At 34.6% G+C, this 25,967-nt stretch overlaps 3 protein-coding genes across 4 annotated transcripts; 2 read left to right on the top strand and 1 right to left on the bottom strand.

The window, feature by feature from the left end:
• Nucleotides 1-6,137: 6,137 nt before the first annotated feature.
• LOC121236666 (NAD(P)H-quinone oxidoreductase subunit S, chloroplastic) lies at nt 6,138-6,587 on the bottom strand. Its single transcript, XM_041133100.1, has one exon. The coding sequence runs from the start codon at nt 6,585-6,587 to the stop codon at nt 6,138-6,140; it is 450 nt and encodes a 149-aa protein (XP_040989034.1).
• A 990-nt stretch (nt 6,588-7,577) lies between these two features.
• LOC121236826 lies at nt 7,578-16,234 on the top strand. The gene is made up of 15 exons (XM_041133297.1): nt 7,578-7,755; nt 8,841-8,975; nt 9,079-9,175; nt 9,263-9,345; nt 9,798-9,861; nt 9,955-10,072; nt 10,788-10,942; nt 11,051-11,107; nt 13,305-13,377; nt 14,004-14,141; nt 14,765-14,802; nt 14,910-14,960; nt 15,187-15,354; nt 15,466-15,578; nt 15,898-16,234. Exons 2-15 carry the CDS (start codon nt 8,851-8,853, stop codon nt 16,019-16,021), a joined length of 1,404 nt encoding a protein of 467 aa, XP_040989231.1. The 5' UTR covers nt 7,578-7,755; nt 8,841-8,850; the 3' UTR covers nt 16,022-16,234.
• A 1,330-nt stretch (nt 16,235-17,564) lies between these two features.
• LOC121236825 lies at nt 17,565-21,772 on the top strand. Of its 2 annotated transcripts, none has more exons than XM_041133296.1 (6): nt 17,565-17,760; nt 18,302-18,430; nt 18,619-18,708; nt 18,807-18,946; nt 20,761-20,809; nt 21,318-21,772. In XM_041133296.1, the coding sequence occupies exons 2-6, from the start codon at nt 18,302-18,304 to the stop codon at nt 21,498-21,500; spliced, it is 591 nt and encodes a 196-aa protein (XP_040989230.1). In that variant the 5' UTR covers nt 17,565-17,760; the 3' UTR covers nt 21,501-21,772. The 2 variants fall into 2 exon arrangements, with proteins under 2 accessions (XP_040989230.1, XP_040989229.1); XM_041133295.1 differs by having other exon boundaries at nt 18,246-18,430.
• The last annotated feature ends 4,195 nt before the right edge of the window (nt 21,773-25,967 follow it).

Raw genomic sequence — 25,967 nt, 5'->3', positions numbered from 1 at the left:
TCTAATAGTTTATGTAAGAATTTTTCTACTATCATCCCCATATATCACACACCATACTTAATTTATTATTTTTAATTTTTTTCTTACTAAATTAATTGAATTTTGTTACTTATAATCTATACACCACACATTTGGTAAGGGAAAAAAATTAAAAATAAAAAAATTATGTATGGTGGGTGATGTGAGAATGATGAGTATAATTTTTCTTTATGAAAAAGCTAAAAATTCTCTATAAATTTTATTATAAAAATATTGGGTAGTGATAATACGTTGCAACTATAATATATAAAAATATATATATATATTTGATTTACACATAAAATTTATATAAAAAAAAAAATTTACAGATTAATATAAATTGATGCGATACGTGGCGAAATATTATAAGATTATCCTGAATTCTCTGTCAAAGACCTTCGTCAACTACGCGCTTTTACCTGGATTCTGCCTTAAGGCCGATTATAAATTGATACGTCTCAACCGTTTAATCAACTACGCGCTTTTACTTGGATTATGTCTAAGACCTTGATCAAGTCAATGTACGTAGTGCTGTCAATATCATTAGGAAATTTGCCAAACTGATATTGCCACATTTTGAAGACGTCAACCCATGCATGATCGTGTGCAACATTTCCTAGCGGTTTGTTTTGTTCCACTGGACAAGAGAAAAATGTACACCTTTTAACATAAGGTATGTTTGGGAGTGAGAAAATTTTGGAAAAGAATGGAAAAAAGTTGAATATAAATATTGTTAGAATATAAATTTTTAATATAATTTTTGTTTTAGAATTATTTGAAATGGTTGAAAATTATTTTTTATTTTTTGTTTGAAAGTTTAGAAAAATTATAACTATTAGTTTTAAAAATATATGTATTTGAGTGGTATTTAAGAATGAAATAAAATAAAATAAGATAAAATGTGATGAAAAAATATAAAATAGAATGAGATGAAAACTACTTCCAAACATGATCTGGATTTGATAGGGCAAGTATGAACCCCGGTCCCCAATGTTTCAGGGCATGCAAAGACATTATTTTACTTTATATGAATAAACTTCCATTGAATTAAAATACAAGATACAAATTAGGAATGGCTGGGAAGCTATATAAAATATATCTTTACGTGACAATCATTTAATAGAATAAAAGTAATACAGTCATAAAAAGATTACACAAAATAAATTTATAAACTGATACAATTTCATATAATATGTTAGATCTATTTTATAATAAAATAACTATGTATTGATATTTTTTAATTACATGCAAATGAGAGATAATTTATTATGCATGTATACGTAAACACGGTTTTCCTTCTCATTAATTTGCTCACGAGTGACGATGGTTTACTCATGATGACTTTGACCTCATGACTTGGTACTGTTCCCATCATTTTCTTAACTTGGTCTCCCGGAAAATGAAAGGATTAAATTAGGTAATATTTAACCAATGATCTCATAAATCTATTATCTAATTGCGCGTTTTGACCTGAAATTCAACACACATACATATATATATATATATATATATATATATTTGAGTTGGTTCTAAGACTGTCAACATCATGATCACGAGATTCTCGATACTGAAATTCATACATTTTGACGACTTCAACTCATCGTGTATTATAGGGCGCCTGAACATCCCGAAAAAATTAAGCTGCTTCTGTCGCCTAGAAATTATGTTTCATGTGTGTTCGAGTCAAGTCAGAGTAGGGGCTTTCTTTTTGTTGTAATTTAATTTAACAGACGAGAAAGACAACAGTACAGCACAAACTAAAAAAAACAAAAGGCAAAGACTTCAGACTTGTTGCCGGCCACCGAAGGGAAGTCACAGACAAAGAAGCCTCGGCTTAAGGAGGCAAACGCGAAACTCAGCAGAAAGGGCAGACATTGACCTTTAGTCTCGAGAAGACAAAGTACTAAGCCAACTCGTGTTGTTGTATTGGTTTCTGTCTGACCCTACATAGAGCCAATTTTGCAATTAGTACTTCATGAGATGCTATGTCTGAGGACCTAAATTCAGGGATGAAATCATGAAAAGTATCACATGAATTGTGCAAGGCAAGAATCGGGAAATATCAAGGAAAGAAGGAAATTATTTAAATAAAAAAAGAAGAAGAAGAAGTAGAAATTCACTGAACGTGTTTTTTTTTTTTCAAAAAAGATGGACGGTAGTCTAATTTTATTTATATCCTTCACTTTTGGAAAATGATTTTCTTTTACCATAAAAATTTGGAGATTATAAAAATTCAAAACCAAACTTTTAAGAAATATTATATCTATATTGTGCTAATTACAACCAAAATCTACACTTCAAAAGAACAAAGTCGAAAACTATAATCATGTAATGGCAGTGCCTAAATTGAGGTAATCTTAAAGCATCCATCCCATACTCTCCCAAAGCTGATGATGACAATTGCATAACCAAAGAATAAGTGGTCAAAACATGACCTACTGCCCATTCTTTTGCAAGATGATCAGAAACAAAATTACTCTCTCTGTATGAATGTTGTATGAATTAAAAAAGATAAAACTTAACAAAAAGAAAAAATGTTATCCCAAATGTTATAAAACTGTCAAGGTAGAGAAGTGAAATTAAGAAACCATTAAATAATGATTGCTGAATCAGTTTCAAAAATTACACCCAAGAACTCTAGATGCAAGCAAAATAAGAGGCCATATTTGTTTTGGGTTGGAGTTTGTCCCAAATGGAGAGAGAAGGCAAATACCAATTCACCGTCTATTTCTCAAGATACCTCCGCATCCTGCCATACCAAGATTTCCAAACCGTCAATTTTAAACTTTTTTATTTAAAGGAAAATTGTCATCATTAATTCATCAGATAAACTTATATCCATGACCGAATACATGCAGGAATATCTTTAAATCAACTATTACCTCATAAACCAATTAGTGCATTAATTGGAGTTTCACCAATACATTATTTCTTTTTATGACTGGTCTGGTCTTCACTACTGTTGATATTCTCTACAGACAAATGTCCAAGAGACAACACTCTACCTAAACAAAGACTCAACCACATCCTTCATAGAAAGAGATAACTCAACCTCTATAGACAAACGTCCAAGAGATGAACTTTTTTTTTTTTAACTAAACAATAAGAGAAGCAGTAAGATAGATGCGAAAAAAGATGAATTACAGTTTGAACTAACTCTAGTAGACTTCAAAATATGTGACTGCGCATAAAGACAACACGCCTATCTCTTTTCAACCACAAAAGTTAGAACTGAAAGATCTGATAGTGGCAATTTCAGTTATCTAGCGCGTATGTTGAGAAAAGCTGGTGGAAAGGGTGGCATGTGAGGACCACGTGCGGTGATTTTTACAAAACCGGCACTATCCTCCTAACAATTTGCGATTTGTGAGTTTTCTTGTTGCTACACGTGTCTCGAGAGAGTTGCTGAAAAAATTGTAGATTGATCTTTCTTTTTCAGTCTTGAAGGAAACAAATTAAATAAACTTAGAAAAGATAATTACCTTGATAGACAAAGTGAATAGATGGAAAAAGGAGGAAAGTTAACATATCATAGAATTTAAGTTACAAACATACTTTGAAAGTAATATGTTCTCATGTATCAAAATACTTATCATTGAATTTAAGTTACAGAGTTAGGGATTTAGAGCAATCCAGCCAATACCCTCGAATATCCTTGCATGGAAAATTTATTGCTGATCCGAGAACTACGGAAGACCTTGTTTGAATCATTTAAGTGATAAAATTAACAGAACCTGATTTTCCTATGACATAGATAGAATCCGAAATATTCACAAACGTTGAGAACCTAACTTAATCTACTCTAAATATCATTAATTATTAATTAGTCTCGACGACGACGACGAGATATTATTCTCATTTTATCATCATATGTCATATATATAACCATCGGATAATATAACATTATAAAATAGAATTCAAGGACCATATATATATATATGTGTGTGTCTAATTTTTAAGACCACTTAATAATTACACCTACCAATACCAGCATGACCAATGAAGAGTTTAATGTCTAGTTAATTATAATTTAATAATAATAAATCCTACAAATAAAACGTTCATGATTTGATAGAGGTGGTTGTTAATTACTGATTTATCAAGATCGCCTCAGCATCCTCCTTCTTTTGGCTGCAGTTTTTAACATTTAGTACTGATTTATTAATCCTCTACCTTCTCATGCAACGAACTGTGCTACCTAATTAGTACCCCGTCTTAATAATCTAGTTGCTGGCATGACGTCTAGGAAGCTAGAGATCAACCTAGAAAATAACTACTGTTTTGTTCAAGTGACGAGGCATCGAAGTTTATCATTTTGGGTAAAAAGAAAAGATTAGTAATAGTTTTAGGCAAGTCTCATTACTTCTTTTAAATAAAATAATTTATTTATTTATTTTATATAGGTTTTAGATTTATCATTTAAAAAAAAAAATTTCATAACAAATGCATCATTTCTCAAAAGAAAAATTCGTTTTGCGTGCAGCATCGAAGGCTGTTTTTTAATATTGAATTGAGTTGAGTTGAGTTTAAATAATAAAATATTATTAGAATATTATTTTTTAATATTATTATTATTATTATTTTTGAATTTGAAAGAGTTGAATTTTTAATTATATTTTGTGTTAGAATTTAAAAAAAATTGTAATATAAGTTGAGAAAAGTTTAGTTATCAAACGAAGACACGCTTGCTTAACTAGGACGTTCTTGGAGATGCTTGTGTGATTACATGATCAGCTTGATTTGTTTCAGTGGATGAATCGCCTCGTTATCCATTTTACTAGTTGGAAACTAATAATTTAATCTTTAGGTTTTTTCTCTTTTGGATTGTAGTGTTTTTGTTTTTACACATTTGTGGTGGTACATGGAACTTGGACATGATATACTAAACATTTCAATCTTGCTCTGCAGCTTCTCTCAAGCTGCCCAGTTTGATGCCCCTGAATTTGATGATTGTAATTTGCTTTATAGGTGGATTATAATACCTGTTCTTAACTAGGCCTGACATAATCTTTGCTGTAAACAGAATATGTCAATTTATGCATTGTCCTAAGTTGCTTATTGGTCCACTGTTAAAAGGATCATTCGGTACCTCAAATCCACACTTAATGATGGACTGTTCTTTAAATCTTCTTCGAATCTCACCCTCCAACCCTACACAAATGCTAATTGGGCAAGCTATCTAGATGACAAACATTCTACTGGTGGATTATGTGTTTTTCTCGGTTAATATCTCATTTCATGGAATTCTAAGAAATGGAGGATAGTTGCAAGGTCCAACATCGAAGCAGAGTACAAGTCTTTTGCATCTACAACTGCTGAGCTGATTTGGTTGCAAACAATGCTATGTGAACTTGGCATCTTCCTATCTCAGCCACCCATATTATGGTGCGACAACATCGGGGCAATATACCTCTAAGCAAATCCAGTCTACCATTCCAGAACAAAACACATGGACATCAACTTACCATTTTGTACGCGATAGAGTTACAATAAACACTCTAAAAGTTTCCTTCTGTAGCTCCAAGGATCAGTTGGCTAATGCATTTACTAAGCCATTGGTTTCAGACAAATTTGTTAATTTTAGAACGAATCTCACTGTTATTGACATCCCACTGGACTCGAGGGATGAATTAGCCCAATCCCTTCTGATTTACACTAGTTTTCGAATATTCTAGAATAAGTTTATATTTTTTGTTATTCATTATTTTTGATACCTTTGTAACAGATTTGATTCCTTTGTAAAGTGTATAAATATGCACCGCCACAACACATCAATATAACTCGAATTCCAGGAATACAGTGCCTCTAACATTCTGAAGTTCATTTTGATCTACAGATTCTTGCAGTACTCTGATGGTTTTGACGGAAAAACATCCCAACTTGACAATTTCAAGGACAGGGCATACATAAATAGTTACGAGTATAGAAGCTGTGCTTGAGATACTCTCTCTGAGTAATTGGTTTTATTTCAATATTGTTGAAACAAAGTTTTTACAGACGAACTTACGCTGCCTTAAGCTGTAAAAACTGCACAATTGGCATGCATGCAACAGATATGAAAATGATGAATCATTGTGAATCCTTTTTCTCAAAGAGGGGTTCGAGGATCGATATCAGACTTAGGGTTCTTCAGTGGAAATCATACCAGGCATCGAGAGTGGATTTCTTTCTATGAATGTTTTCAGACCTTTTTCACCACCAGGAAATCCCCCAGTTAGCCCCATCAGCTCCTTTTCAAAAGCGTTTTCTGGAAAACTATGATCCATTGTTGATATCGCATCAATATTACCTGATTTTTCATGCTTTGCAGCAGCAGCGGCTGCGGATGCTTGTTCTTCAATGTCTCTCTTTAGCTCCTGTTGAAGACCCTTTTCTCCGTTGCAGAGTCCTCTGCCTCCCATGATTTGGAATAGATCAAATTTGGCGCATGTTGTTAGGTGTTGGGTTGATGGCTGTTTATGAATTGTTAAACGGGGTTTGTGAAGATGATGGGAGAAGCGGTTTCCCCCTAGAAAATGGGATTTAAGAGGAGAGCATGGAATGCTCAGGGGAATGATGGAAGGAGCCATGGTTGTTCTGTGGCAGCCTACCAGAAAGAAGAAAGTTAAAAAGACAAGACTCTTATTTCAATTCTGACCACATAGGGCATTGGTAGTTAATTCTATACTATAGTTAGAAAAGAAAATTATAGAATACATCTTTTCTTTTTATACATTTCAGAGACAATTTACGTTATGTTATTTCTGGGATCAAAGATAATCAATATTAATCCAAAATATTGATGCGTAATTACGTCAATATCATCTCTTTATAGTAACTAATTTATAGATAAAAAGAGCAACGCTAGTTACAGATTTTAAGTGTAGAGATTTTGTGTAGGCCTTTTATAAAAAGTGGGTCCTATTAAAAAAATTATTATTTTTTTTTAATAATAAAAGAGCTATACTAAATTTATGTATAGACACGCTTGGATAGTAAAAATATTTCATCTTATCTAATATTATCATTATAAATTTTTTAAATTTCTACACAAAAATAATAAATAATTCAACTTTTTTAAATCTCAAAACAATAATAATATTAAAAAAAATATTCTAACAATATTTTATTCAGCTTTCAACTTTCATCTCAATCCATTATCCAAACAATACTTAAGACTTATAAAACAAATTTTCTTAACTCGTTTGGTTACACAAATGAGATGAGATAAAAGTTGAAAGTTAAAAAAATATTATTAGAATATAATTTTTTAATATAATTTTTCTTTTAAAATTTTAAAAAATTGAATTATTTTTTATATTTAAATAATATCTACCAAGCCAAACAAAAATTTCATACAAATTTTAAAACATGAGATGGATGGAAAGAATATTAAAATACTTATTAAATACTTTTGTATTTAAAATCCTTCATAAGAATCATTACGAAATCCACGATTCCATTTCCATATGCATATATTCGCCATCCAACCATTCATCCGCTGCCACATAATGGGGGTAAAAGGGTCTTTTTGGTTTTAAGGACCCGTGCTCTACTACGGAACAGTCATACGATGATGATACGATAGAAGTATAGAACTACGCTTCCTATTTCTGGGTCAAATCAAAGGCTTGTCGTGAAGGGAAACACCTCCGTTTGCCCCTTAACTTTTCTACTGTTACAAGTTTCTCCTTTAAAGTCATTATCTTTTTATTGTCGTTGGAAGTAAATCTTCATTTTTTCTGCAGCTTATGTGTGGTATGTATAAGCTCTTCGATTTCTTCATCGACTATAGTTTCATCGGCTATCATTAGATCAATCTTCTCTGGCCTTGTAAGCTTGTGCCTTTGAATAGATCTTATTTAGGTATTTTTTAGCTTTTTTCATTGATGTTGAGATATAAGTTAAGAATCACGAGATTGATTATTCTAGTTTTTATGGGTTCTAATTTTTACTCGTATTAAGTCCTTTACACTTATATTTTGGTTTGTAATTAGCGATCATGGGGAATTATGGGTTCCTTTGGTGTAATGTGTTGAAGGCTTGGATGATCTTTTTGAAGATAAACTATTAGGTTCATGGAGGGGTTGTGGTCATCATAAGTTATGCAAAAAAATATTTAGCTGGAGATGGATTCATAGTATACTCTCGATAAGGGTTATTGTAAGTTATGCACAAAGGAGTTAGGATGAGGCTTTCTAGAGTTGATTTGAGTTTTATCTCCCGGAAGTGTTATTTGTCCAAGTCTATAATACCTAAGCGAACAACTGGACTTCTCTGCATCAAGCGAACAACTGGACTTCTGCATTAGGGTGAGATTATAGAATCTCCTTTGTCTATTTGATGGAACTTTGGAGTGTAGCATTTTTTATAAGTTCAGAGGTATGATTTCGTGGAAAGAATAAATTAAGTAGCTAGATTTTACTTGTAAAAATTAGCTATATTTGCCATCTCTCATGATCTGACTTCATGGATTAGCTACAATAACTTCTTGTAGCTCATTGATGACCTGTATGTTCTTGTTCTATGTGTGTTCGTTTAGACACATCTACAGCACTCTCTCAAGAGTGTCTAACTCCTATTTATGATTAAATTTAATGTTTGCTGAGTCATCCCCCATTAGATTTTAATCGCATTTACTTTTAACTGACAACCACATGCGTAGAATCGTTATCATGCCTTGTGCTGGTTGAAATTGTTTCATCTCACATCAGTTTATTCTTTTTGAACAGCATACCTCCAAATAATTATATGTACTTTTCTCAGAAAGCGTAACAAATGGTGTGGTGGTCATTTTCATATGTTGATTTGAAGTTAATGATTCTGTCTTCTGAAATGTTAAGTTGAAGTTTCATGGATGTTAGTCTTGGGAAGATAAAGGTTATCCTGAATCACTTTAATGCCTCAACAACCAGCTTGGGTTCTCATCAAAACAGAAGTTCATCTGTTTCACAACCACCATCGGATAATTCTTTTAGGTATTTCATTTTCTTTTTGGGGAAAATATTATTAGAAACTAAACAAATTGTTTGGAACTTTCAATGTAGTATCATTTAGTCTTCCTTATCTGGTATTATATAGGTATCGTAACTGGACTCGAAGGAGTGCTGCATTCATGTTGAACTTGTTTCCTGTACAAGGGTTGCCATGGGGCTCTAGCAGTGATAGTCAGAAAAAGGTTGATGTAATACCTCTTTAGTAGTTGACAATTGCTATAGGTGAAATTATCCATGTTACCTGACCACTGCAAATTTTCTGATTTCAGGTTGAGCTATCTGCTGCTGAAGTAGAATCACTTAGATCAGAACTCGCTGATTTAGAGGAGAGGGAAAGTCACTTGAAAGCTCAGTAAGGAAGACTTGATACTTGAGTTTGGAACTATCTTCTGCCTTTATGCTGAGAAATAATTATATTTGTTGCCACTTGACCTAGTTTAGGTAAACTAGTGGGTAGGGTAGGTCTTTAGGTTCTAATCTTGCCAAGAAAATAAAATTTATATGAGTTGATTATATCATAGAATGTAATTTAGTTTGCTAGTTGATTGTTCCGTACTCTGTAACTCGTAAGTTGAAACAACCTAAAGTTAAAGTTCTGATCTGACATGCTTGGCTCTTTAATTTTGAACTTTGAGTAACATTAATGTAGGGGTAACAACTTCTATAACAGGTGAATTTTTTCCTTACTAATTTTCGTTTCTCACTGTTGACTTTTAATAGCGAAATAGACATTAGTATTGCATTTATTTTGGGTTAGTTTCTGTTTTCTTTGTATTCACACTAAAATTTTTCTAACATATGCAGGTTGGAACATGTTGATGAAATTTTGCTGTCTGCTCGCCTGTCTGGTTATTTGTTCATTCGAACTGTAATAATTATTTCCTCTTACTTTGCATTTGTTCATACTGTTTATTTGTTGCATCTTACAATCTAATAGTTTTCTATTATTTTTATCTAACAGAGGTGGACAGCTCTACCAGGAGAACCTCCCCCTTTAGATGATACTGACGTTGATGATTGGCTTCCTCGCTTTGTTGTCCTTCACGGACCATGTATATTCTTCTATTTATTGTCTACAGGTAGTTGAATTGTTAGTGGTAATTTCTTTCTCTTGACTTTCCGTTTTATTTTTTTTAGAGTCTGACTTTTCGCTTTCTTGAAAACTGGTCATCCTTTATTGTATTGCCATGAGCATCCAGGTTTCTCTAGTGTCCTGTTTTGCCAGACAGTATACTTCTTGTCCGTTGACTTTGTAAAATTTACATGTGTCCCAGGGGTGAGACAACCAGTAATTTACTGTAGTATTGGAAAATCTCAATGCTGTAAATACAACATATTACCATTGAAAGCCTTCTTTGGTCAGAAAAATGTTGTTGTTGTTGCTGTTATAACTATTTGTCATAAGTTGCCCCACCCAAATAAGCCTATAAATACTCATTTCTTAAGCTCCTAGTTGCACCACTGATTTTGATGGCTATAACTAATGGTATTGTCTACTGCTATAAATTTTACTTTAATTTACTGCTTTGTCTTAGTTTGAAAGTAAAACGAAGTTCCATTTATTAGATTGTTAGGATTATCAGATAAGATATAATCTGATAGATTTTGAGCTAAGCAGTGAATAGCCTTTCCTGGAACATCAATTTGGAGTCTGCATTTGATTTTTTTTAGAAAGTAATAAATTTCGTTAAAAAAATGTCAATGAGCTCGGAATTAAATGCAAGACTAAATCAGTGTGATATCCAGAAAAACATATGATTTGCTTGCTTAATGAGCTTAGGAACACATATGCAGATCTGAGCCCTCAAGATTCCACCCTTCTATCCGACATTGTTGAAGTAGGTCCCCTTCCAAGCTTTACGCGAGAAGATGAGGAGACACGTTATGCCTTTTTTATGCTAACTCGTCAAGAACTGAGATATGAGTGCTCAAGTATTTCCAAGATTCAGGTATGTCAAGTAATTTGATGAGTATGGTAATTTTCTGTTCGGGTACGTCAAGTCTTCCTATAGTCATTCTTCCTTAAATTTGAATTTATTTCCCCTCTCTTTTTTCAGGTGGAATCTTGGTTGTCAGTACTACAAACTGACTGTAAATTGGGTTCTGATACAACAGCTCCCAATGGCTAGTCAGATTTAACATCAATTACTCAGTTCAACCAGTAAGTTGTACATAGATAGAAATTAAATTTATACCTTGAATTATGTGGATGCAATGTCGCAAAATTTATTGACTACTACTCTGTACATTAGATACATTCCATTTCAATAACAGACATTTTATTTTTTCTAAGTTCTGACACTTCTGTTTCAGTAGTACTAGAGATTCATAACTGCATTAACCTTTCACCGGGACTTTTGATCTTGCAACTGTAAAGGTCTTGTGTACTAAACATGCATTGGAAACTTATTTTGAATAGCACAAACTGTCTGTATTTGCTTATTGTTACAATTATTCCCGAAAAGTTCTTGTATAATCTTCACGTTCCAACTCTTTCCTTGCCTCAAACAATTACGAGTGAATGATTCTGTGGGTTGAGAGAGCTGTGAAGTATGACAAGCCTTATGCAATAAAGTGGAACTGCATCTTTGTATTAGTGTATGTATTACATACAAAGAGAACTTCCAAATCCTCTTGCTTGTGACCAAAGTGTATATTTCTTCTCCTTGGGGAGTAAAATGGCGGATAATCATAAAAAAGATTTCATAAAAGTAAATTCACAAATTAATATGATTTGATGTGATACATTAGATTGTAAAGTTATTTTTATATGTATAGTATGAAATTACATCCGTTTGTAAGTTTACTTCTGTAAAATCTTTGGGATTATAACACTTCAAATGGCAAATGAGAGAGACTTTGCAGAGCTGAAACAACAAGAGAATCGTTATAAAAATTATGAATTAAAGTTTATCTCAAGCTTAACAGGCACGTTGTAGCTTTTTCCTGGGTAAAAGTTTCTTGATATATCTGCAAAGGAAACTGTATCCGTCTTTCATGTTTCCGAGCTGGCTTCTCAATTCAACTTTGGAGAGCAAAAGTTTCTTACCCAGTCGACTAGTCCAAGCTTTCTATTTTCTTGCGTAACTTGCACAGATTCTCGGCATAATGCTTTTTCGTTTCAGGTACCGCGCTTTCAAAAGTAGTAAATCTCAATTGGTCATCGCCAAGGTGTTGATTGAAATCTTCTTCATTTATTTTTAGATAATTTGACGAGATTCTGCAAACAGAATGGGTAATGAGTAATGCCAGCAGCCGCCTAAGCAAAATTCATCTTTTTTTATTTTTTAATATCTTTTAATATTTTTAAAAATAAAAATATATATCATTACACTAATAATCATTTCATTAATCAATAAGTAAAAAAAATTAAACAAAAATTAAATACATAAACAGTCAAAATAAATAGACAAAATGAGATAACAAAATAAAATTATTCACGGTTAATATATTGCAACCATTTTTATGGCAAAAATGACCATGTCGAAAGCACAATCAATCTCTCTATTGTTTCTTCTGCAGCACTCTTTCCTTCTTGTTTTTTTTTTTTTTTTTTTTTTTTAAGATAATCTAAAAACAGGTTTTTAGTTGGAATATAATTTAAACAGTTTTAAGTAAGTTGTACAAGTCTCATGTATTTTTTTTTAAAAATGAAATAAATATAAAATTTATATAAAAAAACACTAACTGATTTCATTTTTTTCAAATAAAATATGCGATTCAAATATTACTCAATTAGTTAAAAAACAAGGAGTAGGTGCTTTATGTATGCAAATTGCCAGGAAGTCACATTTGTAGTAAATAGCAAGAGTAGCTGAGTTTCTAAGTTATTGCTATTATTTAAAGGAATATGAAAAAATTGAAAGAAGAAATGGGGAATGATATTATACTAGCATGATGCATGCATGAAAAGTGTTGTTTTTCCTTTTAAATTTTATTATTTTTAATTATATTTACTGCTTCAACATATTGTGATTATTCATTTAAATTATAAATATATATAAATTATTTAAAATGCATGGTATTAAACTTTAAAGTTGAAAACAATAAATAAAAATCTGAACGGCAACGTCGGCAAGTAAAACTTTCAAGCACGATTTCGGACTTTTGGTGGGGGGGGGGGGACCTGGCCACTAAAAAGGAAACCCAAGCTCCGTCGGCGTCTGTCTCTGTTTTCTGCTCTCTCTCTCTCTCTCTCTCTCTCTCTGAGTCATTCGTCCGTGCTTTTTAAGCATTGCAGTGATCGCACTTTGCACTCAACTCGTCGCACAGCTCCCAACGCTTCCAATCATTCGAACAATGTCCTCTCAGATCTTCCGTTCGGCTTCCAGAGCCTCCAGGTCGCTCCTCTCTGCTGCCTCCAAAGGCTCTCGTCTCTTCTCTGGTAAAATTTATTAGCTTTCATTTCGCATTTGCAATGGATATTCCCTTCGTACGAAACCCTTTCCTTTCTTTCTCTTCTTCTTCTTCTTCTTTCCTTTCGTTTAGTTTTGTCGCCAAGTATTTTATTGAGTTGTTTGGTTTTCCCAACAATTTTGGAACGAACTTGCCGATCTGCGAATCGGTAATCTGTTTGTTTGGACGGAAAGTATGTCCGCCAAAAATGTTTTCTAAGAAAGTCGTTGAAGGTAAATTTTTCCTGAATGTGCTGAACCACTTTCTTTGGTGGATAAAACTTTTTTTCTTTTTCTTTTTTTTGTAAGAAGATATTTCATTAATATTGAAGTAGGCATAGCCCAAGTATATTCAAGAAAAATAGACCTAGTTGGTGGATAAAACTTAAAATCCTGAAGCTGATTTCCTTGAAATAAGTTGTCTCTTAGCCAAAAATGAAGAAGGAAAAACCAGCACAAGCCCAGTGATTATAATTTTGTTTTTTTCCTGTCTTTGGATTTTTTGAATTCCTTGAAGCACGTTGACTTCACCTCTTTGAGATGCTATTAGTATAATTTTGCTCGTTTGTGTGCGCGAGATTGCACTCTTGACGATTCTGAGTTGTGGTATTCGCAGAAGGGCGAACCGTAGCTGCCGCTGCTACAGTGTCATTGAGAGAAACGGTACCGTTTGTAGCTTCAAATTACTGGAGGGCCGGTTATGAGAATACATCCAGAGGATGGATTCAAGGAGCCCTTGCTATTCCTGCGGCAGGTCCGGACAGAGGAAAAAGCCCATATTTTTCTAATTTTCGAAGCTAGTTTGTGCAACTTCGATTGCTTATAATCCCTTTTGACTTCATAAGATATTAAGATTGTTATTGTGTACATGACACGTGTGTGTTAAGTGCGTATATATTAGTTTGAAGGTACAATAATCATATTCTTTTCTAATTGGATCTGGGTAGTTTTGTTTGTGGATGATTCATACTTATATTTTTTGGAAGCACACGGAAATGACGATTTAGATGTACCTACGAGCAGAGGGTCTGCATTTAGTACCTTCTCTGATCAACCTTCATAATCTCTATAAAATCCTGAGAGAAATATCAAGGGTTTTGGATCACATCTATTATGCCAGCAAAAATTTTTCACTGTCAGATACGTTGAGCTTCGTGCTCATGAGTGCCATCTTACTGCTACAGTTTGTTAGCAGTAATATCGTTGTTATATTAGCTACCTGATGCAGATTTGGTCAATCTCTGAAAATTTAAGGGGAAAATCTCTTGTGATAACAAGTCACCTATTCTTTTAGTCACAAGATGTTGAGAGTATTTTTTCCCTCCCGTTTTCCAATTTCTAAGATTATAACTTATCCTTTTGTTTTTGTTATAATAGCTTACATGCTTCAGGAGAAGGAGGCTCATGCTGCTGAGGTATTCTTATTTTATTACTTGTCTATTTCACTGTTATACCAACTCTATTCTCCTTTGCCTTTTCTGGTGCTCAATGACAAATTTTGTTACTATTCTTCTCTATTCAGCTAGAGCGCACTTTCATTGCTATCAAGCCTGATGGAGTTCAAAGAGGGCTGGTGAGATACCATTGGATTTCTTGCACCATTTTTTAGTGATCCGTTCAGACTACATAAAGGGAACTTTGCCTTTTGCAAGGGAAATTGTTGATGACAGTTTCCATATTTTTACTCTATTTGTGCTTGCCCCAACTCCCAAGTCCACCCGGGAGAAGGGGGGTTGAGCGTGTGTCTTTAAGTTAGGAGCTGGATATTTATCTCATCTGAAACTTATCACGTCTTCCAGATTTCAGAAATAATATCCCGTTTTGAAAGGAAAGGGTTTAAGCTCGTGGCCATTAAAATAGTGATTCCTTCAAAGGATTTTGCACAGAAGCATTATCACGATCTGAAGGAAAGACCTTTCTTCAATGGCCTATGCGACTTCCTTAGCTCTGGCCCTGTTATTGCAATGGTTAGAATAACCAAAACTCTACTTATCAAAAAGAAGAAGAGCCATAACTCCTCTAATTACTTACGATGACATTTGAGCTTGCTGAAGTCAAACTTTTGATTCCCCATACAGGTGTGGGAAGGAGAGGGAGTGATAAAGTACGGTCGAAAGCTGATTGGAGCTACAGATCCACAGAAGTCGGAACCTGGAACCATCAGAGGTGATCTAGCTGTGGTTCTTGGGAGGTATTTATCTTAATGATACACAGTTTTTGGTTCCTTCAAATACAATATTTAGTCTTCCAGATCTTGATTGTTTACTTTGCCTTTTGCAATCTTTTTTGTCTCTTTAAGGTAATTTCGATTTAAGTTACAAGGTTCATTATCTGACTTAGCAAAACCTATGTATCGTGGGCCTGGTGACAGTTCTGGTTTTGCTTTCCACATGCATACACTGTTCATTACTTTGTCGTCATGATTTGTTGCTCCAAAAAAAAAAAAGACAAAATCAAAAGTTGAAAGAACATAAAATTAAAACATCTGACTGTTGTTGTTTGCCATATAGAAACATCATCCATGGGAGTGATGGTCCAGAGACTGCCAAGGATGAAATCAATTTGTGGTTCAAGTCAGAGGAGTTGGTTAGTTACACTAGCAATGCAGAGAAGTGGATCTATGAAGACAACTGATGCTGAATTTTGCCTTTCTTTTCTTCAAGTGAGTTAGGATCCACATGAAGAGTGGGGGTTAAATCATAATTGTTAGAATAAAAATGCTTTTTGTTGAGGTGAGTGATATCATTGATTTGCTTCGAAAATAATTGGCAGATCTAAAATTTTAGCAATAATGTTGTTTTCGTTGGACCCAAATTACTAAATAATGTAGTCATATTAATGCATTCATATGCAAGTTGCAAGTAGCATTGATGCAATATTTTTGTCATCATTTTCCCTCGTGCATTGCGAAGATATGGCATCGGAGATTTATTATGCATCAGTCATTATTCACTCTCACACTCCACACCTACAACTTTTTCATAGGGTGGGGGGATTTTTTTATAGCATATGAGGGTGTTTTTTATAGGGTGTGGGTTGTGAGGTGGTGAATAGTGGCTGATGAGAATAATTTTTTTTTAATATATAAGATGAAGTACCAATTATGACTATATTAAGAGCTTAGTTACGAGAAGTTCAAGCTTGATTTGAGGGAAAAAAAAAAAAAATCTTGTTTATGTTCATTTATTCCAAATCGAGTAGCTGGGCAGAACTCCCTGAGTTATTATTATATTGATGTACAAGTTTTTGAACATCAAGCTGGAGAATAAGCAAAATACGAGATACAAGGTGCCCTCTCAAGCTAGTCATTAATTTGGAATGAACTTGAGAGATACTCACATGGTTCAGAGAAGTTTTGTAGAAAAAAGGCTTAATAAGCATTAGGAGGGGGCAATCAAAGATGGCCTCCATACCTGAGCATAACCATGGTATCACTCTACATGTTGGGATTCAGACGGGAGGAGTTTAGATCCTCGAAAGTTGTTGAGTTTGGTTCATAACCTAAACTCAAACTCCATTAGTGAAATTTAATTAATCCTTAAGAATTAGAACCCATGTCTAGTGCATGCCAAATTACATAGGAGTGATCTAAAGACCATTGAGCTATCACCATTAACAGTATTTATCTGGTTATTTTTTATGATCATTTATTTTAGAGTAATACTAGGTACAAGTTTTAAATTGATAAGTTTCATACGAGTCTTTTGTAAAAATGTGGGTCTCACTAATAAATAATAATTTTTTTTACAATTTTTTTTAGATGAGGTCTATTTTTTTATAAGAGCTTGTATGGGGTTTGAACAAATCTTCTCTCTTTATTTTAAGTTAAAAACGTAAATTTGAAAGCATGTGCAACCGAAATCATAAGTATTTATTATTTGAAAAATGATAAACACAATATTTTTTATAATCCTTTACACAACTCTATTTTAAATAAAAATATTCGAGTAAAATAATTTATAAAAGGTAATATCATTTTATATAAATATTTCTATTTTTTAATATGATTGTAAAAAATTCGTATAAAGAATTATATTATGTGTGGAAAAAAAAATCAAACTATTACAAAAATATATATATAATAAAAATCTATTAGAAAAATTTATCGCAATTACCACATTCCATTCTAAAAAACTCGCGTGGGGCTAACGCGTTAACTCCCAACGGGCAGATTCGAAACCTAGATATAAAAGATTATTTTACATACGTATCGTAATCAGCAGCTCCCCGTCTAGTGCCTTTGTGTGTTCGCGAAGTTCCGAAATTGTTATCCGCGTTCTCGATAAGCATACTGTCGAAACCCAAGCCCTAGAATTCGCTCTGCGTCTCCTTCGTTGATTACGGTTTTCGTCGCCTTTTTTCTCTCTGAATCAGTGAGTTGGTTTTTTATGTTTCTATTTTTTTAATCATATTTGTATGTGTCAATTTTTTGTTTGCTGGAATCGTTGCGGTAAACATTTAATCTCGATGCTCCTTTTGACTTACTTTCGTATAGAATATTCAATTCGGCGTATCCGAACTGAGTGCGTTTGGTTCTAGTGGAGTTTTAGGTGCTCTAGAGTTCAAAAGAGGGCAAAGAATATGAGATTCGAGTATATTGCTTGGTTTTAGATATTCGGGAAAATAAGAATAGGAAATTGGTTAAAATATCTAGATTCCTGTTGCTGATTAAAACGATATAATGAAATTTCCACGTACTTTATGGTTAAAAGTATCTTTTAAGAAAATTTAGTGTTTTTGAATAAAACTTTGAAAGAGAGTGTTTTGTTTCTCTGCTTTCTTATGTTTGAGATTTTGGTTTGGTTTATTTTACCACGATTAGGGTTGATTATAAATTGTTGTTATTGCTCAATGACAGCTACTTAATTTAATTGATTATCGCATCTTTCACGACTGACTTGCATACTCTGTCAGATGGCGGCTAAACCTCTTACAACTGAGGCAATTGCTCTTACAGAGAAGAAAATGGACATGGCATTAGAAGACATTATCAAGATGTCCAAAAACACCAAAACTAAGCCTAAGAAGCAGCAGAGGGTTCTGGTAAGACGCATGTTTTGGCGAGATTTTTTCTTCTACACTCGATATCATAGTCATTGAAGCTATATGTCTTTAGTTGTAAAATAAAAAATAAAAAATAAAAATAAAAAAATAAAAAGAAGAAGAAGAAGAAGAAAGCTACTATATATCTTGGTTTGTGCCTGTAATATATGAATGCTACTTCCATGCAGAACAAGAGTCAGAAATCTTCAAATAATCTTGCTCAAGATAAATTCATGAAGGCGAAACGTTTAATGGACACAAGATCCTCACTTAGACAGGTATGCAACAGTTGCTGCTGAATTGAAGTATTTACTTTTGCTTATCTATGTTACCTGGGATCTCATCTTTCTTTTTCTAATTCAAACATGGTAAACAGGGTGTCTTAGCTCAGAGAAGATCAAATTTCCAGCAGAACCATTTTCCTTTGGCAACTGACGTTGCACGAAAGGCTCCAGCTGCTCCACTTCGGAATAGAGCTTTCAGAAGCTACAAAGTGGCTAATTGGAACAAATCAAGGTATTTCATCCCACAGTTATCTAGCTATTATTAATTTTAATTGTTTTGGGTAACAAGGCTTGAACCTCAATTCTGATGCTGGTAACCACAATTGACCATCTAATGTTATTATATAATTGTGGAATTATTGCAGGTAAATCTGGGTTCTTCTATAATGTTGATCACTTCTGCCTTGTGCTTCTGTTAATGTTCATCAAACTGCATGATGTTGTGGAAGTCTGTATATGATATGCTTTCTATGGGAATTGACCTATTTGGGAATATTTCCATGTGTCGAATGTTTCCGTCATTAAATCCTGAATAGCAGGCCTGCATCATGCCTTTGTCTATGTGGTGTCCAAAGTGCATCGTAGGTTGAGCAGTGCATGTCAAGTTTGTGGTGGCCATGCTACTTTGGAAATTGGAGTTTTGTTGGTGGGATTGGCTGTTGAAGTAGTGGACTACAAGTGATGAACAGGGATATGACTGAAAGGAGATGGTTTAATGAAATTGTGAAATCAAGTGTGAGGTGGAAGTTCATGCAACTGTGTTATGCAAAGATAGCTATCATATGCACACTGGACAAGCTAAAATTGTGCATTTAAGTGGCTCATTGCTGGATAAGAAAAAATTACTTGTCTGGCGGTGTAAACTGAATGTTTTCTAGTCACTTAGTAAATGCAGCAGTCGCTATGTTTCCATCAGTCTATCTGAAGGTTGCAGTTATATCATCATATGTATGGTTATTCTTCCATATGCTCCTTGGTGAGATGCAGTGTTTTTCCCTTGATATGTCAGATTGTTCATTCTTGAGACGTGATAGGTAGTGCTGGTCCGTACAATTTGCTCTGATCCTCCATCCCTGAAGCATTGTTGGCGTTCATACATTCTGATAATTTATGTGAATTGGGAAAATAATGCTGTGTGATCAACACCCGTGAGTTGTAGGGTCTCTTAATTCAGGAGATTTCTGCATTTCGGAACTTGTCTGCCTTTTCTAATCCATCTGACTGGCAGGTCATCTATGATTTTCTTGTTCTTTCTTGCCAGCTACCTGGACGATCGGATTATCATTGAATGTATACCATGGGATGGAACTGAAATGGATGGTTCTTGGTCAACTAAAACAGATTCATCTGTTTCGGGTTTTGTCGGGTACATTCTTTGCTTGAGATCTGAGAGACTGCGGTAGCTGAATGCCAAAGAGCATAGAATTTTGCTCCTGTTATTTATTTTGAAGTTTCTTTAGCTGCTGGCAGCTGTATTGGCAATGTAGTTTGGTTTTAACCTAGTTTTACTAGGTGTGAAATTGGATACTCATCATTCTGCAAAAGTTTTCATCAGTTCCATGAGTGGTGCAGACACCAAGTTTCCAATACAACTCAAAGTTTCCTTGGCGAAGCCTCTGTATTGAACTGAAAGCAAAATGAGCCCGTGGGTTTTTCCAAATCTGCTGTCTTGTAATTGTCTCTCTTTTGTTTCCGCGTGACCAGAGTGTGAGGTCTCAATTCTAGATCGTGCATTGTAATTGGAAAGAGGGATGTGGTATAAAAGAATTCATACAGCAATGTGCTGATCTTCACTTTCTTGAAGTGACTACTTTTTCCTGAAATGGTTTGTCTCGACATTCTGTTAGTAGGGATATAGATAGAATCCACATGGTAAGTCACTTGACTCTCAACCAAGTGAGCGCAAATGCAATGGTGGTGGTGGTTAATTATTAGTCCCTATTGGCACAGGCATTCTGAACTCTACCTATCTCCCTTGTTGGACTCAGCTCTTGATGGTATGTCCTGTTTTAAGCTCTCCAATCATTGTTTCTATTTCTGGTGCAGGGATGGTGTTCCTCCGAGGAGAGCTGCAAATGGAGGCTCTTATGCAAAGGTATTCTTTTACGTTGATGTGTGGGATGAAGTCCCACATTGAAAGTGATTTATGACATTGTTTAGTAGGATCAGCAAGCGTTGGTTGCTGTAATATCAAAAATTGCATGATGTTTGGTCTACCACTGAAGAAAAGAAAAGAAAGAAGAAAAAGTAATCTCTCTCTTTTCAATGGTCTACTAAAAACTTTCTTTGTAAAGTAGATGACATTTGGAGAGAAAGTTGGTCGTGATAACAAACAAGAGAGAGAATATAACCTACCATTATCAACCAAGAGGGATGCTAGTGCAAGGCTTCTGGAAGTTACATGGCCTTACGAAGTGTTTTTTTTTTTTTTTTTGGAGACCTTATGAAGTTACATGGCCTAATGAGTAGCTCTACTTGTCTATTCTATGTTGGATTTTGTGAGGGGTGATGTAAGTCATTCACCAGAGTGCTAGGTGGCTAGTAGTCTTACTGCTAGCTATGCAAAATCAATCGTGTTGATGAGATTCATATGTTGTGTGCAGTCACAGCTGCTGCCGCAGCAGGGAAATGCACTGCCCAAGCAAAGGTCTCAAACTCTGGACTCACTGTTTGCAAACATGAAGGAGCAAAGGATGAGGATATTGTCACGGCGGAACAATGCTGAACAACACAGCGGTGGTGGCGTACGAAGACCACCATGGGCAAGAGGCAGAGTGGGCAACTAATTCGAACTAGTGCCATCTGGAACGTATGTCTTGGCATGAGTAGTAGTGGTTTTGTTGACTGGGTCTGACTGCAAACCTAATTGGTACAAGTTGGAATAGCCGTTGCCGAATGCCGAATCTAAGGCCTTTCTCCTTTTTAAGTTTGTTTTACTGCCATTTTCGTTGACAATGGATGCTTTTGTAATTCCTTATTTCCTTTCGCTTGTATTTCACTTGCAATGTATGGCACTTTATTATGGATTGTTTAGGCTAATCCTTGCGCGTTGATTTCATTGTTTATTTCCTTTAGCCCTTCGAGTACTGAAATCGAAAGGTTTGCCATAGCCTGTTGTTTCTAGAACGTGAAAATATTCTGCGTCTTGTTTCTGATCATTTTCTCGCCTTTGTTCTTGTTCGCTTTCTTTCTTTTCTATGTACTTTTGCCCGCCCAAAAAAAAAGAAAAAAAGGATTAACGATGCTATATCAATGTCGGAACCGTGTTAATTGGAGTTATAACTAGACTTGGTTGCGAGGAGAGTTTGTTGAAACAAGAAGTGGCGTAAGAATCAGAAAGGCTATGGTCGACTTCTCGTCGTGTAGGTCCTCAATGAATTTCTACACCTTGGCGCCATTTGGTGAGAAAGAACTGTTGATGTGAAGCCAATGATTCCATATCCTCAACAAATCTTGGAGGGTTTGTTTTTAAAGACTATGAAAGGAATTTGGAATCAGCACATTTCTTCCTACATCCTTGATCTTTATCTACTTGTATTTTTAGATTGATTGCACAATTGAAGGCATTGCTTTGGGTCCCATAAACCAAATGACTAACGATTTCCATATTTAGATTTTTTACTTCTTGGCTTATGGAGTGAGATGATACAAACGAACAAAACTTAAAGAACATTATTTAACTAGGAGCCAACCCATCACATAGGGGGTGTAGCTCATATGGTAGAGCGCTCGCTTCGCATGCGAGAGGCACGGGGTTCAATTCCCGCGCCTCCATAACCTCAACTTTTCCTACTGTTTTTTCAATTTCCAGTCTAGCACACGTGCATGAGGGGAGAGCAGAGGAGGAATGAAGGAGATGACACTTGGATTTAACTTGGGGGCTAAGAGTATTTATATTATCTATATTCATGAAACAACTTTTATTGACACTTATTAATTTACTAAAATTTGTAACATCTCCTGATAAATTTACAGCAACAGTTAAAGCTCATCTCAAAATTTGACATACAGAACACAGACTTTCTCTTACTTTTGATGCAAAACGTGAAGTGAAGGAACTTTACAATGTTGGGAAGAACAAGCAGCTCTCTACAGTGCCAGATGTAACAAAGGGAAAGATTTTGCTTATCTTTCCCTTTGTTTGTCACTGAATAACCATTGAAGGTGATCTACACTTTCTTTTGTTCTCCCCCCATCAAGAGAAGGCCACTTTCTTCCTGGTCAAGACGATGAACGTCCTGACAAATCCAAAAGAACAGAGACAAGTATTACTGTAGCGCAAAACATTAAAAATTAAAATGTCTTGCTTTGAAATGGCAACATTATTAATTGAAGAAAAATCAAAATATAGCGATCTTTACAAAATGACTCTTCTTTGTACAAGAGGAGACACGATTTTCATTGAGAACCTTGCATGTTTGTTTTTTACGCTAATCTCAATTCAATTTAATTCCCGCAAATATGGAATCATTGGTCGGTTTTATGTTCTCATGCAGCTGTCATGCTCATTTTATGTGGTGATCATAGAACAGTATGGCCTCATGGCTGGAATCAGGTAACAAATATCCTCAATATCCGCAATCTGCTATGATCTTGAAGGTTAATAAAGGCTTGATTAATTAAATTAATATCCAACAATATTAATATTTTTGGATGGATCAATAGTTGAGTTTTTAACTGTTGGTAATTACTATAGGAATGTCATGAGTTCAAATCAAAGTGGGGATAACCTATAGACTGCATTAAAAAATTTTGATACTATGTATGAATATGGTGTTTAAGTCATTGACTATAAGTGGATGAATGAAGAAGTAAAAATAAAATTGCCTACCACTGGGCAGTGTAGATATAGTGGGTTGCCATGAATTTCAAATTCTAAAAGTTAAACGTTTAAGTAAATTAGTATGTAATTTGAACTTTGACCTGAGATCATAGATAGTATATGATAATCAATATACTATATTACAAGTCGTGATATGTACACAGATTGTGTATGTGGGATAAAGACATAAACAATTAAATCACTGTTTACAGATCAAGGTCTTTTTGGCTCAGATGGTATAAGGTCTGGTCTCTAAATGAGAGAACTAAGGTTGAACCCCCACCCCTAAATAGCACTGTTCATTCGGGACCGATTTTTTTCCGGCTCGGTCCAAAACCTGGAAAACTAGATTTCGGGTTCCGGTTCGAATCAAAATGGATCCAGAACCCGGATTGCAAAATCCGAACCAACACGGCTCGGGTATCGGGTTTAAACCCGATACCCGAGTCTTTTTAAAAAAAAAAAAAAAACCACGTGTGATTGGCCCTCCCCGACTCACTCCTCTCTTTCTCGCATTGCACTGCAACAGAAGCAAAAACCCTAGGTCCCTAGCCGCCATTGTGACCCTGTCGCCGCATCTCCTTCGATGTCGTCGCATTTCTATCGCCGTTGACCTTTGCTTCTAGGTCGTTGTTCTGGTACTCTTTCTCTCTCTCTTGCTTGCTCGGTCTCTCTCTCTCTCTCTCACACACACACAAACACTAAATCCAAAGAAACCTAGCCTCCCTCTCTCTGTGTCGACAAAGAAATGCTAGCCTCCCTCCCTCAATGCCGACGAAAAAACCATAGCCTACCTCCCTTAGTACTGACAAAGAAACCCTAGCCTTCTCCCTCAGTGCCGATCGAAGAAACCTCGTCATCTTTGTGACTCCATCATCGTCGTTGCCGACTCACCTCATCCTCGTGACCCAAGGTTTGTTCTCTGCAATCTGGGTCCATTTTATTCTGATTTGGGTCTGTTTTATTACGATAAGAAAATGCTATATGCTGATGTTTATTCTCACCTCGATCTCTCTCTCTTCTCACCCTCTCTATCTCGCGTCGTCAGATACTTGGGAATGATGACGATGAAATGCTACGGCTTGTGTAGCTTTTGTTAAGGTAAGATCTGTGCTACGACATTATGTGCTAGCTTCCTTCCTCTTCTGTTGCAGCTACGACATTCTATGATAGATCTGGGTTTTTTTTGTTAAATATGGGTATAAAGTATATACAATTAATTTGATAGATCTAGTTTTTTTTTTTTTTTTTGTTATTTTGCTAGTAAAATGGCCTAGAGATTAGAATGTATTTCCGTTTGGTGGAAGTGTTGCTCTGTCTCATCTGCTCTATCTCTCTCTCTGCTATCTGCGATACCGAACGGTGGAAATGCTTGAGCTTGGGATCCAAGAGATTAGAACGTATTTCCGTTTGGGTATATTTTCTTTCTTTCCCTCTGTTTTGTTCTCTTTTTTTTTTTTTTTTTTTTTTTGGTTTTTCTTATGAGAATGTTTTAGTAGTATTTTTATGAGTTAGATCTGTTTGAATGTTTGAGGAGTATCTGTTTAGCTACAAAATGTTAGAGTCATGGGTTATTATTATTTGAAAGATTTGTTTATATCTGTTTAGATTTTTTTAGATCTGTTATATCCAAAAACATATATATATATATATATATATTATAAAATGAAGATTTGTTATGATTTGGAATAAATGGTTTTTAGAATTTTGTATCTTTGATTTTTCTAGATTTTTTTTTTCAAAAATTAGTTGTGTTTCTGGGTGGAGTTTGGAAAAAAAATTGGAGCCTTTGGGTTCCAAATTATTTTTAGGAAAAACAAAGACTTTAGAGAGTTAAGTCAAGTTCAATCTAGTTTCAGACTTTAGAAGTTGTAGCCATCCACTTGTGGTCCATTCCCTTTGCATGTTTTGGTTCATTGACCTAGTAATTCTGTTTAAGTGGAATGATCTACATTGACTTACATTTTTTAAAGCTTCATATTTCCATCAAGCTGATTCATTATCTTTGATGAAGCAAATAGTCCTCTAATCACGTTTCTATATGTGAATATCTATTACAAGTTTCAACTTCATGCATTTATTTTTCTTGTTAAATATCCACTTTGAGGCCAACTTTGGGGATCAACAACAATTTCTTCAGGATCATGGTATTGCACCAACTATTTGAACTATAGTTTGTATAAAAATACTTGAAAAAAAAGGTTTGAAATTGCATGCTTCAATGAAACAAAGAGAATGTGCATCAATTAGATTTTGTTGCATGCTTCAATGAAACAAAGTTGAGTAAGTACTAGCACAAGTACTACTTTATTAAGCATTTTGATATTCATATTTTTAAGCGAGTGAGGACAAAGAGAATGTGTAGCTTTTTGATAGTTGAGTACTACTCTATTTTATATTCTTGTTTATTAATTTTGCTAAGAGAAGTGGC

Source organism: Juglans microcarpa x Juglans regia, chromosome 6S (genome assembly GCF_004785595.1).
Source record: "Juglans microcarpa x Juglans regia isolate MS1-56 chromosome 6S, Jm3101_v1.0, whole genome shotgun sequence".
Classification (NCBI taxonomy): domain Eukaryota; kingdom Viridiplantae; phylum Streptophyta; class Magnoliopsida; order Fagales; family Juglandaceae; genus Juglans; species Juglans microcarpa x Juglans regia.
The sequence above is the reverse complement of the archived record's forward strand: the minus strand, read 5'-3'. Positions and strand labels throughout refer to the sequence as shown.

Bases quoted from the DNA above. Each gene is read 5' to 3' on its own strand.
- LOC121236666 (XM_041133100.1), bottom strand. From the start codon at position 6,587: ATGGCTCCTTCCATCATTCCCCTGAGCATTCCATGCTCTCCTCTTAAA.
- LOC121236826 (XM_041133297.1), top strand. From the start codon at position 8,851: ATGGATGTTAGTCTTGGGAAGATAAAGGTTATCCTGAATCACTTTAAT. The intron at 14,142-14,764 runs GTCCGGACAGAG...TTGTTATAATAG, and splicing joins CCTTGCTATTCCTGCGGCAG to CTTACATGCTTCAGGAGAAG. The intron at 14,961-15,186 runs GTGAGATACCAT...CACGTCTTCCAG, and splicing joins ATGGAGTTCAAAGAGGGCTG to ATTTCAGAAATAATATCCCG.
- LOC121236825 (XM_041133296.1), top strand. From the start codon at position 18,302: ATGGCGGCTAAACCTCTTACAACTGAGGCAATTGCTCTTACAGAGAAG. The intron at 18,947-20,760 runs GTATTTCATCCC...TTTCTGGTGCAG, and splicing joins GCTAATTGGAACAAATCAAG to GGATGGTGTTCCTCCGAGGA. The intron at 20,810-21,317 runs GTATTCTTTTAC...TGTTGTGTGCAG, and splicing joins ATGGAGGCTCTTATGCAAAG to TCACAGCTGCTGCCGCAGCA.